This window comes from Engystomops pustulosus, unplaced genomic scaffold (assembly GCF_040894005.1).
Source record: "Engystomops pustulosus unplaced genomic scaffold, aEngPut4.maternal MAT_SCAFFOLD_468, whole genome shotgun sequence".
Lineage (NCBI taxonomy): Eukaryota > Metazoa > Chordata > Amphibia > Anura > Leptodactylidae > Engystomops > Engystomops pustulosus.
Window position 1 is genome coordinate 30528 of NW_027285347.1, and position 15983 is coordinate 46510.

The 15983-nt window shown below is 52.1% G+C and overlaps 1 protein-coding gene across 1 annotated transcript in view; it reads left to right on the top strand.

Moving 5' to 3' along the window:
• Window positions 1-15983, top strand: part of LOC140111471 (ATP-dependent DNA helicase DDX11-like) — a gene marked incomplete at its 3' end in the record, with an annotated part of 41194 nt that overhangs the window by 10873 nt on the left and 14338 nt on the right. Inside the window, exon 8 of the mRNA XM_072132384.1 lies at window positions 3218-3420. Within this exon, the coding sequence (XP_071988485.1) occupies window positions 3218-3420 (203 nt within the window). The remainder of the gene's footprint in view (window positions 1-3217; window positions 3421-15983) is intronic.

Genomic DNA, 15983 nt, shown 5'->3' on the forward strand with positions numbered 1-15983 from the left:
GCACAAGTGCAAAGGTGGGAATAAGAGTCATTTTTGGGACAACCCTTTGGAAATATACTCTGTGTCCCAGTTACAGAAATACAAAAATACTAATTATTAGGCAGCAAATCATCAAAGCATGAAATCAGCTGCATTACTTCATCTAGAACCTCTACATACACACCTGAGCTGCTGCAGAACCTCTACATACACACCTCAGCTGCCGCAGAACCTCTACATACACACCTCAACTGCCGCAGAACCTCTACATACACACCTGAGCTGCCGCAGAACCTCTACATACACACCTGAGCTGCTGCAGAACCTCTACATACACACCTGAGCTGCTGCAGAACCTCTACATACACACCTGAGCTGCTGCAGAACCTCTACATACACACCTGAGCTGCCGCAGAATTTCTACATACACACCTCATCAGCCGCAGAACCTCTACATACACACCTGAGCTGCCGCGGAACCTCTACATACACACCTGAGCTGCCGCGGAACCTCTACATACACACCTGAGCTGCCGCAGAACCTCTACATACACACCTGAGCTGCCGCAGAACCTCTACATACACACCTGAGCTGCCGCAGAACCTCTACATACACACCTCAGCAGCCGCAGAACCTCTACATACACACCTGAGCTGCCGCAGAACCTCTACATACACACCTCAGCTGCTGCAGAACCTCTACATACACACCTCAGCAGCCGCAGAACCTCTACATACACACCTCAGCAGCCGCAGAACCTCTACATACACACCTCAGCTGCTGCAGAACCTCCACATACACACCTCAGCAGCCGCAGAACCTCTACATACAGACCTGAGCTGCCGCAGAACCTCTACATACACACCTGAGCTGCCGCAGAACCTCTACATACACACCTCAACTGCCGCAGAACCTCTACATACACACCTCAGCTGCTGCAGAACCTCCACATACACACCTCAGCTGCTGCAGAACCTCCACATACACACCTCAGCTGCCGCAGAACCTCCACATACACACCTCAGCAGCCGCAGAACCTCTACATACACACCTGAGCTGCCGCAGAACCTCTACATACACACCTGAGCTGCCGCAGAACCTCTACATACACACCTGAGCTGCCGCAGAACCTCTACATACACACCTCAGCAGCCGCAGAACCTCTACATACACACCTGAGCTGCCGCAGAACTTCTACATACACACCTGAGCTGCCGCAGAACCTCTACATACACACCTGAGCTGCCGCAGAACCTCTACATACACACCTGAGCTGCCGCAGAACCTCTACATACACACCTGAGCTGCTGCAGAACCTCTACATACACACCTCAGCAGCCGCAGAACCTCTACATACACACCTCAACTGCCGCAGAACCTCCACATACACACCTCAGCTGCTGCAGAACCTCCACATACACACCTCAGCTGCTGCAGAACCTCCACATACACACCTCAGCTGCTGCAGAACCTCTACATACACACCTCAGCAGCCGCAGAACCTCTACATACACACCTGAGCTGCCGCAGAACCTCTACATACACACCTCAGCTGCTGCAGAACCTCCACATACACACCTCAGCTGCTGCAGAACCTCCACATACACACCTCAGCTGCTGCAGAACCTCTACATACACACCTCAGCAGCCGCAGAACCTCTACATACACACCTCAGCAGCCGCAGAACCTCTACATACACACCTCAGCTGCTGCAGAACCTCCACATACACACCTCAGCAGCCGCAGAACCTCTACATACACACCTGAGCTGCCGCAGAACCTCTACATACACACCTGAGCTGCCGCAGAACCTCTACATACACACCTCAACTGCCGCAGAACCTCTACATACACACCTCAGCTGCTGCAGAACCTCCACATACACACCTCAGCTGCTGCAGAACCTCCACATACACACCTCAGCTGCCGCAGAACCTCCACATACACACCACAGTTGCTGCAGAACCTCCACATACACACCTCAGCTGCCGCAGAACCTCCACATACACACCACAGCTGCTGCAGAACCTCCACATACACACCTCAGCTGCTGCAGAACCTCCACATACACACCTCAGCTGCTGCAGAACCTCTAGAATTCTAGAATTCCATCTTTTATGTGAAATATCACCCATTTACCTATAAATCTAACTCTTCTCAGCTCATTTTCACATGAGATGAGTGAAGTTTAGTGCTAGTCAGCGGAGGGTCACTTCAGAAGGGGGCTCTCAGGTGCTCAGTCGGACCGTGCAAAGTCCGACAGAAATGTGTTGCATGCCCCATGTTAAAAGTGCACCAAAAAATAAGTGGTGCTCTTTGTCAGGGCGGTGCAGGAGGCGCCAGATTCATGAAGAACGTGCGCCAGAAATCCTGAATCTGGCGCCTCCTGCAGACTACACAGGACACTGCACATAGTACACACTGCACATAGTACACACTGCACATAGTACACACTGCACATAGTACACACTGCACATAGTACACACTGCACATAGTACACACTGCACATAGTACACACTGCACATAGTACACACTGCACATAGTACACACTGCACATAGTACACAGGACACTGCACATAGTACACACTGCACATAGTACACACTGCACATAGTACACACTGCACATAGTACACACACTGCACATAGTACACACTGCACATAGTACACACTGCACATAGTACACACACTGCACATAGTACACACTGCACATAGTACACACTGCACATAGTACACCCCCTGCACATAGTACACACTGCACATAGTACACACTGCACTGTTCTTGGTAAATGTGGGACATAGTTGGAAAGGTAAGTTGCTAGATCTAGTTCCCACCTTTTATTTTAGCTGGCTGTATGTCCAGTTCTGTAGCACACAGAACAATCAGCTTTGGATCTGAAAGATGAGATTCTTATCTTTAATATGACACCAGCAGCATGCTTCTAGATGCTATGGTACCAAAGATGGTGGCGTATAAAGTGACACTACCCCTGCAAGCACTAAACTTCACTAATTTCTTGTGAAAATGAGATGAGAAGAGTCATATTTGCCTGCCTATATCTACCCTGTATCTAACCCATACCGTGCCAGGAGTTGTGCCAGGACCTCTGCAGAGGGGAGATCAGGGAGCCAGTGGCAGGCACCAGAGTCCTCCATATACAATCCCATTCTCTCCTGGCACATCTCGTCTCTTCTCCAAGTCCTTGTCACGAGTAGTTTTTCTTCTTCTTTGTGTGCAGATAAGAAGAGCGAGGAGCCTGAAGGGAAGAAGAAGCGTGGGGGCGCTCGCCTCACCTGCCCCTACTACGCCTACGAGCAGATGCAGCATCTGCGGGATGAGATTCTTGCAGAGGTGAAAGACATTGAGCAGCTGGTGACACAGGCGCGGGAGGCCAAAGCGTGCCCCTACTATGCCAGCCGCTATGCCATACCCGCTGCTCAGGTGAGGCCAAAGGCACTGATATAGGGGGGGGGACCCTCATCCAGTGATATAGGGGGGGGCCCTCATCCAGTGATATAGGGGGGTGTGATCCCTCATCCAGTGATATAGGGGGGTGTGATCCCTCATCCAGTGATATAGGGGGGGGGACCCTCATCCAGTGATATAGGGGGGTGTGATCCCTCATCCAGTGATATAGGGGGGTGTGATCTCTCATCCAGTGATATAGGGGGGTGTGATCCCTCATCCAGTGATATAGGGGGGTGTGATCCCTCATCCAGTGATATAGGGGGGTGTGATCCCTCATCCAGTGATACAGGGGGGGGGGGCCTCATCCAGTGATATAGGGGGGTGTGATCCCTCATCCAGTGATATAGGGGGGTGTGATCCCTCATCCAGTGATATAGGGGGGGTGTGATCTCTCATCCAGTGATATAGGGGGGTGTGATCCCTCACCCAGTGATATAGGGGGGTGTGATCCCTCATCCAGTGATATAGGGGGGTGTGATCCCTCATCCAGTGATATAGGGGGGTGTGATCCCTCATCCAGTGATATAGGGGGGGGACCCTCATCCAGTGATATAGGGGGTGTGATCCCTCATCCAGTGATATAGGGGGGTGTGATCCCTCACCCAGTGATATAGGGGGGGTGATCCCTCACCCAGTGATATAGGGGGGTGTGATCCCTCATCCAGTGATATAGGGGGGTGTGATCTCTCATCCAGTGATATAGGGGGGGGGACCCTCATCCAGTGATATAGGGGGGTGTGATCCCTCATCCAGTGATATAGGGGGTGTGTGATCCCTCATCCAGTGATATAGGGGGGTGTGATCCCTCATCCAGTGATATAGGGGGGTGTGATCCCTCATCCAGTGATATAGGGGGGTGTGATCCCTCATCCAGTGATATAGGGGGGTGTGATCTCTCATCCAGTGATATAGGGGGGTGTGATCCCTCATCCAGTGATATAGGGGGGTGTGATCTCTCACCCAGTGATATAGGGGGGTGTGATCCCTCATCCAGTGATATAGGGGGGTGTGATCCCTCATCCAGTGATATAGGGGGGTGTGTGATCCCTCATCCAGTGATATAGGGGGGTGTGATCCCTCATCCAGTGATATAGGGGGGTGTGATCTCTCATCCAGTGATATAGGGGGGGGGACCCTCATCCAGTGATATAGGGGGTGTGTGATCCCTCATCCAGTGATATAGGGGGGGGCCCTCATCCAGTGATATAGGGGGGTGTGATCCCTCATCCAGTGATATAGGGGGGTGTGATCCCTCATCCAGTGATATAGGGGGGTGTGATCCCTCATCCAGTGATATAGGGGGGTGTGATCTCTCACCCAGTGATATAGGGGGGTGTGATCCCTCATCCAGTGATATAGGGGGGTGTGATCTCTCATCCAGTGATATAGGGGGGTGTGATCTCTCATCCAGTGATATAGGGGGGTGTGATCCCTCATCCAGTGATATAGGGGGTGTGATCCCTCATCCAGTGATATAGGGGGGTGTGATCCCTCATCCAGTGATATAGGGGGGTGTGATCTCTCACCCAGTGATATAGGGGGGTGTGATCCCTCATCCAGTGATATAGGGGGTGTGATCCCTCATCCAGTGATATAGGGGGGTGTGATCCCTCATCCAGTGATATAGGGGGGTGTGATCTCTCATCCAGTGATATAGGGGGGTGTGATCCCTCATCCAGTGATATAGGGGGTGTGATCCCTCACCCAGTGATATAGGGGGGTGTGATCCCTCATCCAGTGATATAGGGGGGTGTGATCCCTCATCCAGTGATATAGGGGGGTGTGATCCCTCATCCAGTGATATAGGGGTGTGTGATCCCTCATCCAGTGATATAGGGGGGTGTGATCTCTCATCCAGTGATATAGGGGGTGTGATCCCTCACCCAGTGATATAGGGGGGTGTGATCTCTCATCCAGTGATATAGGGGGTGTGTGATCCCTCATCCAGTGATATAGGGGGGTGTGATCCCTCATCCAGTGATATAGGGGGGTGTGATCCCTCATCCAGTGATATAGGGGGGTGTGATCCCTCATCCAGTGATATAGGGGGGTGTGATCCCTCATCCAGTGATATAGGGGGGTGTGATCCCTCATCCAGTGATATAGGGGGGTGTGATCTCTCACCCAGTGATATAGGGGGGTGTGATCCCTCATCCAGTGATATAGGGGGGGGGGGACCCTCATCCAGTGATATAGGGGGGTGTGATCTCTCATCCAGTGATATAGGGGGGTGTGATCCCTCATCCAGTGATATAGGGGTGTGTGATCTCTCATCCAGTGATATAGGGGTGTGTGATCTCTCATCCAGTGATATAGGGGGTGTGTGATCCCTCATCCAGTGATATAGGGGGGTGTGATCCCTCATCCAGTGATATAGGGGGTGTGATCCCTCATCCAGTGATATAGGGGGGGTGTGATCCCTCATCCAGTGATATAGGGGGTGTGATCCCTCATCCAGTGATATAGGGGGTGTGATCTCTCATCCAGTGATATAGGGGGGTGTGATCTCTCATCCAGTGATATAGGGGGGTGTGATCTCTCATCCAGTGATATAGGGGGGTGTGATCCCTCATCCAGTGATATAGGGGGTGTGATCCCTCATCCAGTGATATAGGGGGTGTGATCTCTCATCCAGTGATATAGGGGGGTGTGATCCCTCATCCAGTGATATAGGGGGGTGTGATCCCTCATCCAGTGATATAGGGGGGTGTGATCTCTCATCCAGTGATATAGGGGGGTGTGATCCCTCATCCAGTGATATAGGGGGGTGTGATCTCTCATCCAGTGATATAGGGGGTGTGATCTCTCATCCAGTGATATAGGGGGGTGTGATCTCTCATCCAGTGATATAGGGGGGTGTGATCCCTCATCCAGTGATATAGGGGGGTGTGATCCCTCATCCAGTGATATAGGGGGGTGTGATCCCTCATCCAGTGATATAGGGGGTGTGATCCCTCATCCAGTGATATAGGGGGGTGTGATCTCTCATCCAGTGATATAGGGGGGTGTGATCCCTCATCCAGTGATATAGGGGGGTGTGATCCCTCATCCAGTGATATAGGGGGGTGTGATCCCTCATCCAGTGATATAGGGGGGTGTGATCCCTCATCCAGTGATATAGGGGGGTGTGATCCCTCATCCAGTGATATAGGGGGGTGTGATCCCTCATCCAGTGATATAGGGGGGTGTGATCCCTCATCCAGTGATATAGGGGGGTGTGATCCCTCATCCAGTGATATAGGGGGGTGTGATCCCTCATCCAGTGATATAGGGGGGTGTGATCCCTCATCCAGTGATATAGGGGGGTGTGATCCCTCATCCAGTGATATAGGGGGGTGTGATCCCTCATCCAGTGATATAGGGGGGTGTGATCCCTCATCCAGTGATATAGGGGGGTGTGATCCCTCATCCAGTGATATAGGGGGTATGATCCCTCATCCAGTGATATAGGGGGGTGTGATCCCTCATCCAGTGATATAGGGGGGTGTGATCCCTCATCCAGTGATATAGGGGGGTGTGATCCCTCATCCAGTGATATAGGGGGGTGTGATCCCTCATCCAGTGATATAGGGGGGTGTGATCCCTCATCCAGTGATATAGGGGGGTGTGATCTCTCATCCAGTGATTTAGGGGGGTGTGATCCCTCATCCAGTGATATAGGGGGGTGTGATCTCTCATCCAGTGATATAGGGGGGTGTGATCCCTCAACCAGTGATATAGGGGGGTGTGATCCCTCATCCAGTGATATAGGGGGTGTGATCCCTCATCCAGTGATATAGGGGGGTGTGATCTCTCATCCAGTGATATAGGGGGGTGTGATCCCTCATCCAGTGATATAGGGGGGTGTGATCTCTCATCCAGTGATATAGGGGGGGGGGTGATCTCTCATACAGTGATATAGGGGGGGGAGGGGGACCGTCATCCAGTGATATAGGGGGTGTGATCCCTCATCCAGTGATATAGGGGGGTGTGATCCCTCATCCAGTGATATAGGGGGGTGTGATCCCTCATCCAGTGATATAGGGGGGTGTGATCCCTCATCCAGTGATATAGGGGGGTGTGATCTCTCATCCAGTGATATAGGGGGGGGGTGATCTCTCATACAGTGATATAGGGGGTGTGATCCCTCATCCAGTGATATAGGGGGGTGTGATCCCTCATCCAGTGATATAGGGGTGTGATCCCTCATCCAGTGATATAGGGGGGTGTGATCCCTCATCCAGTGATATAGGGGGGTGTGTGATCCATCATCCAGTGATATAGGGGGTTGTGATCCCTCATCCAGTGATATAGGGGGTGTGATCCCTCATCCAGTGATATAGGGGGTGTGATCCCTCATCCAGTGATATAGGGGTGTGATCCCTCATCCAGTGATATAGGGGGGTGTGATCCCTCATCCAGTGATATAGGGGGGTGTGTGATCCATCATCCAGTGATATAGGGGTGTGTGATCCCTCATCCAGTGATATAGGGGGTGTGATCCCTCATCCAGTGATATAGGGGGGTGTGTGATCCATCATCCAGTGATATAGGGGGGTGTGATCTCTCATCCAGTGATATAGGGGGGTGTGATCCCTCATCCAGTGATATAGGGGGGTGTGATCCCTCATCCAGTGATATAGGGGGTGTGATCCCTCATCCAGTGATATTAGGGGGTGCGATCCCTCATCCAGTGATATAGGGGGGTGTGATCTCTCATCCAGTGATATAGGGGGGTGTGATCCCTCATCCAGTGATATAGGGGGTGTGATCCCTCATCCAGTGATATAGGGGGTGTGATCCCTCATCCAGTGATATAGGGGTGTGATCCCTCATCCAGTGATATAGGGGGGTGTGATCTCTCATCCAGTGATATAGGGGGGTGTGATCCCTCATCCAGTGATATAGGGGGGTGTGATCCATCATCCAGTGATATAGGGGGGTGTGATCTCTCATCCAGTGATATAGGGGGGTGTGATCCCTCATCCAGTGATATAGGGGGTGTGATCCCTCATCCAGTGATATAGGGGGTGTGATCCCTCATCCAGTGATATAGGGGTGTGATCCCTCATCCAGTGATATAGGGGGGTGTGATCTCTCATCCAGTGATATAGGGGGGTGTGATCCCTCATCCAGTGATATAGGGGGGTGTGATCCATCATCCAGTGATATAGGGGGGTGTGATCTCTCATCCAGTGATATAGGGGGGTGTGATCCCTCATCCAGTGATATAGGGGGGTGTGATCTCTCATCCAGTGATATAGGGGGGTGTGATCCCTCATCCAGTGATATAGGGGGGTGTGATCCCTCATCCAGTGATATAGGGGGGTGTGATCTCTCATCCAGTGATATAGGGGGGTGTGATCTCTCATCCAGTGATATAGGGGGGTGTGATCCCTCATCCAGTGATATAGGGGGTGTGATCCCTCATCCAGTGATATAGGGGTGTGTGATCCCTCATCCAGTGATATAGGGGGTATGATCCCTCATCCAGTGATATAGGGGGGTGTGATCCCTCATCCAGTGATATAGGGGGGTATGATCCCTCATCCAGTGATATAGGGGGGGTGATCCCTCATCCAGTGATATAGGGGTGTGTGATCCCTCATCCAGTGATATAGGGGGGTGTGATCCCTCATCCAGTGATTTAGGGGGGTGTGATCTCTCATCCAGTGATATAGGGGGGGGGGGACCGTCATCCAGTGATATAGGGGGGTGTGATCCCTCATCCAGTGATATAGGGGGGTGTGATCCCTCATCCAGTGATATAGGGGGGTGTGATCTCTCATCCAGTGATATAGGGGGGGGGGGACCGTCATCCAGTGATATAGGGGGGTGTGATCCCTCATCCAGTGTTATAGGGGGGTGTGATCCCTCATCCAGTGATATAGGGGGGGGGGGGAGAACGTCATCCAGTGATATAGGGGGGTGTGATCCCTCATCCAGTGATATAGGGGGGGGGGGACCCTCATCCAGTGATATAGGGGGGTGTGATCTCTCATCCAGTGATATAGGGGGGTGTGATCCCTCATCCAGTGATATAGGGGGGTGTGATCTCTCATCCAGTGATATAGGGGGGTGTGATCCCTCATCCAGTGATATAGGGGGGGTGATCCCTCATCCAGTGATATAGGGGGGTGTGATCCCTCATCCAGTGATATAGGGGGGTGTGATCTCTCATCCAGTGATATAGGGGGGTGTGATCCCTCATCCAGTGATATAGGGGTGCGTGATCTCTCATCCAGTGATATAGGGGGGTGTGATCCCTCATCCAGTGATATAGGGGGGTGTGATCTCTCATCCAGTGATATAGGGGGGTGTGATCTCTCATCCAGTGATATAGGGGGGTGTGATCCCTCATCCAGTGATATAGGGGGATGTGATCTCTCATCCAGTGATATAGGGGGGTGTGATCCCTCATCCAGTGATATAGGGGGGTGTGATCTCTCATCCAGTGATATAGGGGGGTGTGATCCCTCATCCAGTGATATAGGGGGTGTGATCCCTCATCCAGTGATATAGGGGGGTGTGATCCCTCATCCAGTGATATAGGGGGGTGTGATCCCTCATCCAGTGATATAGGGGGGTGTGATCCCTCATCCAGTGATTTAGGGGGGTGTGATCTCTCATCCAGTGATATAGGGGGGGGGGGGACCGTCATCCAGTGATATAGGGGGGTGTGATCCCTCATCCAGTGATATAGGGGGGTGTGATCTCTCATCCAGTGATATAGGGGGGTGTGATCTCTCATCCAGTGATATAGGGGGGTGTGATCTCTCATCCAGTGATATAGGGGGGTGTGATCCCTCATCCAGTGATATAGGGGGGTGTGATCTCTCATCCAGTGATATAGGGGTGTGTGATCTCTCATCCAGTGATATAGGGGGGTGTGATCCCTCATCCAGTGATATAGGGGGGTGTGATCCCTCATCCAGTGATATAGGGGGGTGTGATCCCTCATCCAGTGATAAAAGGGGGTGTGATCCCTCATCCAGTGATTTAGGGGGGTGTGATACCTCATCCAGTGATATAGGGGGGTGTGATCTCTCATCCAGTGATATAGGGGGGTGTGATCTCTCATCCAGTGATATAGGGGGGTGTGATCCCTCATCCAGTGATATAGGGGGTGTGATCCCTCATCCAGTGATATAGGGGGGTGTGATCCCTCATCCAGTGATATAGGGGGGTGTGATCCCTCATCCAGTGATATAGGGGGGTGTGATCCCTCATCCAGTGATATAGGGGGGTGTGATCCCTCATCCAGTGATATAGGGGGGGGGGGGAGAACGTCATCCAGTGATATAGGGGGGTGTGATCCCTCATCCAGTGATATAGGGGGGGGGGGGGACCCTCATCCAGTGATATAGGGGGGTGTGATCCCTCATCCAGTGATATAGGGGTGTGTGATCTCTCATCCAGTGATATAGGGGTGTGTGATCCCTCATCCAGTGATATAGGGGGGTGTGATCCCTCATCCAGTGATATAGGGGGGTGTGATCCCTCATCCAGTGATATAGGGGGTGTGATCTCTCATCCAGTGATATAGGGGTGTGTGATCCCTCATCCAGTGATATAGGGGGGTGTGATCCCTCATCCAGTGATATAGGGGGGGTGTGATCTGTCATCCAGTGATATAGGGGGGGGTGATCCCTCATCCAGTGATATAGGGGGTGTGATCTCTCATCCAGTGATATAGGGGGGTGTGATCTCTCATCCAGTGATATAGGGGGGGGTGTGATCCCTCATCCAGTGATATAGGGGGGTGTGATCTCTCATCCAGTGATATAGGGGGGTGTGATCCCTCATCCAGTGATATAGGGGGGTGTGTGATCTCTCATCCAGTGATATAGGGGGTGTGATCTCTCATCCAGTGATATAGGGGGGTGTGATCTCTCATCCAGTGATATAGGGGGGTGTGATCCCTCATCCAGTGATATAGGGGGGTGTGATCTCTCATCCAGTGATATAGGGGGGTGTGATCTCTCATCCAGTGATATAGGGGGGTGTGATCTCTCATCCAGTGATATAGGGGGGTGTGATCCCTCATCCAGTGATATAGGGGGGTGTGATCTCTCATCCAGTGATATAGGGGGGTGTGATCCCTCATCCAGTGATATAGGGGGGGGGGGGACCCTCATCCAGTGATATAGGGGGGTGATCCCTCATCCAGTGATATAGGGGGGTGTGATCTCTCATCCAGTGATATAGGGGGGGGGGGGCTCATCCAGTGATATAGGGGGGTGTGATCCCTCATCCAGTGATATAGGGGGGTGTGATCTCTCATCCAGTGATATAGGGGGGTGTGATCCCTCATCCAGTGATATAGGGGTGTGTGATCTCTCATCCAGTGATATAGGGGTGTGTGATCCCTCATCCAGTGATATAGGGGGGTGTGATCTCTCATCCAGTGATATAGGGGTGTGTGATCCCTCATCCAGTGATATAGGGGGGTGTGATCCCTCATCCAGTGATATAGGGGGGTGTGATCCCTCATCCAGTGATATAGGGGGGTGTGATCCCTCATCCAGTGATATAGGGGGGTGTGATCCCTCATCCAGTGATATAGGGGGGTGTGATCCCTCATCCAGTGATATAGGGGGGTGTGATCCCTCATCCAGTGATATAGGGGTGTGTGATCTCTCATCCAGTGATATAGGGGGGTGTGATCCCTCATCCAGTGATATAGGGGGGTGTGATCCCTCATCCAGTGATATAGGGGGTGTGATCCCTCATCCAGTGATATAGGGGGTGTGATCCCTCATCCAGTGATATAGGGGGGTGTGATCTCTCATCCAGTGATATAGGGGGGTGTGATCCCTCATCCAGTGATATAGGGGGTGTGATCTCTCATCCAGTGATATAGGGGGGTGTGATCTCTCATCCAGTGATATAGGGGGGTGTGATCCCTCATCCAGTGATATAGGGGGGTGTGATCCCTCATCCAGTGATATAGGGGGGGGGCCCTCATCCAGTGATATAGGGGGGTGTGATCCCTCATCCAGTGATATAGGGGGGTGTGATCCCTCATCCAGTGATATAGGGGTGTGTGATCTCTCATCCAGTGATATAGGGGGGTGTGATCCCTCATCCAGTGATATAGGGGGTGTGATCCCTCATCCAGTGATATAGGGGGGTGTGATCCCTCATCCAGTGATATAGGGTGTGTGATCCCTCATCCAGTGATATAGGGTGTGTGATCCCTCATCCAGTGATATAGGGGGGTGATCCCTCATCCAGTGATATAGGGGGGTGTGATCTCTCATCCAGTGATATAGGGGGGTGTGATCTCTCATCCAGTGATATAGGGGGGTGTGATCCCTCATCCAGTGATATAGGGGGTGTGATCCCTCATCCAGTGATATAGGGGGGGGTGATCCCTCATCCAGTGATATAGGGGGGTGTGATCTCTCATCCAGTGATATAGGGGGGTGTGATCCATCATCCAGTGATATAGGGGGGTGATCCCTCATCCAGTGATATAGGGGGGTGTGATCTCTCATCCAGTGATATAGGGGGGTGTGATCTCTCATCCAGTGATATAGGGGGGTGTGATCCCTCATCCAGTGATATAGGGGTGTGTGATCTCTCATCCAGTGATATAGGGGGGTGTGATCTCTCATCCAGTGATATAGGGGGGTGTGATCCCTCATCCAGTGATATAGGGGGGTGATCCCTCATCCAGTGATATAGGGGGGTGTGATCTCTCATCCAGTGATATAGGGGGGTGTGATCTCTCATCCAGTGATATAGGGGGGTGTGATCCCTCATCCAGTGATATAGGGGGGTGTGATCCCTCATCCAGTGATATAGGGGGGTGTGATCTCTCATCCAGTGATATAGGGGGGTGTGATCCCTCATCCAGTGATATAGGGGTGTGTGATCTCTCATCCAGTGATATAGGGGGGTGTGATCTCTCATCCAGTGATATAGGGGGGGTGATCCCTCATCCAGTGATATAGGGGGGTGTGATCCCTCATCCAGTGATATAGGGGGGTGTGATCTCTCATCCAGTGATATAGGGGGGTGTGATCTCTCATCCAGTGATATAGGGGGGTGTGATCCCTCATCCAGTGATATAGGGGGGTGTGATCCCTCATCCAGTGATATAGGGGGGTGTGATCTCTCATCCAGTGATATAGGGGTGTGTGATCTCTCATCCAGTGATATAGGGGGGTGTGATCCCTCATCCAGTGATATAGGGGGGTGTGATCCCTCATCCAGTGATATAGGGGGTGTGATCCCTCATCCAGTGATATAGGGGGGTGTGATCTCTCATCCAGTGATATAGGGGGTGTGATCTCTCATCCAGTGATATAGGGGGGTGTGATCCCTCATCCAGTGATATAGGGAGGTGTGATCTCTCATCCAGTGATATAGGGGGTGTGATCCCTCATCCAGTGATATAGGGGGGTGTGATCCCTCATCCAGTGATATAGGGGGTGTGATCTCTCATCCAGTGATATAGGGGGGTGTGATCCCTCATCCAGTGATATAGGGGGGGGGTGATCTCTCATCCAGTGATATAGGGGGGTGTGATCTCTCATCCAGTGATATAGGGGGGGGTGTGATCCCTCATCCAGTGATATAGGGTGTGTGATCCCTCATCCAGTGATATAGGGGGGTGATCCCTCATCCAGTGATATAGGGGGGTGTGATCCCTCATCCAGTGATATAGGGTGTGTGATCCCTCATCCAGTGATATAGGGGGGTGTGATCCCTCATCCAGTGATATAGGGGGGGACCCTCATCCAGTGATATAGGGGGTGTGATCCCTCATCCAGTGATATAGGGGGGTGTGATCTCTCATCCAGTGATATAGGGGGGTGTGATCCCTCATCCAGTGATATAGGGGGGTGTGATCCCTCATCCAGTGATATAGGGGGGTGTGATCCCTCATCCAGTGATATAGGGGGTGTGATCCCTCATCCAGTGATATAGGGGGGTGTGATCCCTCATCCAGTGATATAGGGGGGTGTGACCCCTTATCCAGTGATATTGGGGGGGGGGTGATCTCTCATCCAGTGATATAGGGGGGTGTGATCTCTCATCCAGTGATATAGGGGGGTGTGACCCCTTATCCAGTGATATAGGGGGGGGTGATCTCTCATCCAGTGATATAGGGGGGGGGGCCCTCATCCAGTGATATAGGGGGGTGTGATCCCTCATCCAGTGATATAGGGGGGTGTGATCCCTCATCCAGTGATATAGGGGAGTGTGATCTCTCATCCAGTGATATAGGGGTGTGTGATCCCTCATCCAGTGATATAGGGGGGTGTGATCTCTCATCCAGTGATATAGGGGGGTGTGATCTCTCATCCAGTGATATAGGGGGGTGTGATCCCTCATCCAGTGATATAGGGGGGTGTGATCTCTCATCCAGTGATATAGGGGGGTGTGATCCCTCATACAGTGATATAGGGGGGTGTGATCTCTCATCCAGTGATATAGGGGGGTGTGATCTCTCATCCAGTGATATAGGGGTGTGTGATCTCTCATCCAGTGATATAGGGGTGTGTGATCTCTCATCCAGTGATATAGGGGGGTGTGATCCCTCATCCAGTGATATAGGGGGGTGTGATCTCTCATCCAGTGATATAGGGGGGTGTGATCCCTCATCCAGTGATATAGGGGGGTGTGATCCCTCATCCAGTGATATAGGGGGATGTGATCTCTCATCCAGTGATATAGGGGTGTGTGATCCCTCATCCAGTGATATAGGGGGGTGTGATCCCTCATCCAGTGATATAGGGGGGTGTGATCTCTCATCCAGTGATATAGGGGGGTGTGATCCCTCATCCAGTGATATAGGGGGGTGTGATCCCTCATCCAGTGATATAGGGGGGTGTGATCTCTCATCCAGTGATATAGGGGGGTGTGATCCCTCATCCAGTGATATAGGGGGTGTGATCTCTCATCCAGTGATATAGGGGGGTGTGATCCCTCATCCAGTGATATAGGGGGTGTGATCCCTCATCCAGTGATATAGGGGGGTGTGAACCCTCAACCAGTGATATAGGGGGGTGTGTGATCCCTCATCCAGTGATATAGGGGGGTGATCCCTCATCCAGTGATATAGGGGGGTGTGATCTCTCATCCAGTGATATAGGGGGGTGTGATCTCTCATCCAGTGATATAGGGGGGTGTGATCCCTCATCCAGTGATATAGGGGGGTGTGATCCCTCATCCAGTGATATAGGGGGGTGTGATCTCTCATCCAGTGATATAGGGGGTGTGATCCCTCATCCAGTGATATAGGGGGGTGTGATCCCTCATCCAGTGATATAGGGGGGTGTGATCCCTCATCCAGTGATATAGGGGGGTGTGATCCCTCATCCAGTGATATAGGGGGGTGTGATCCCTCATCCTGTGATATAGGGGGTGTGATCCCTCATCCAGTGATATAGGGGGGTGTGATCCCTCATCCTGTGATATAGGGGGTGTGATCCCTCATCCAGTGATATAGGGGGGTGTGATCTCTCATCCAGTGATATAGGGGGGTGTGATCCCTCATCCAGTGATATAGGGGGGTGTGATCTCTCATCCAGTGATATAGGGGT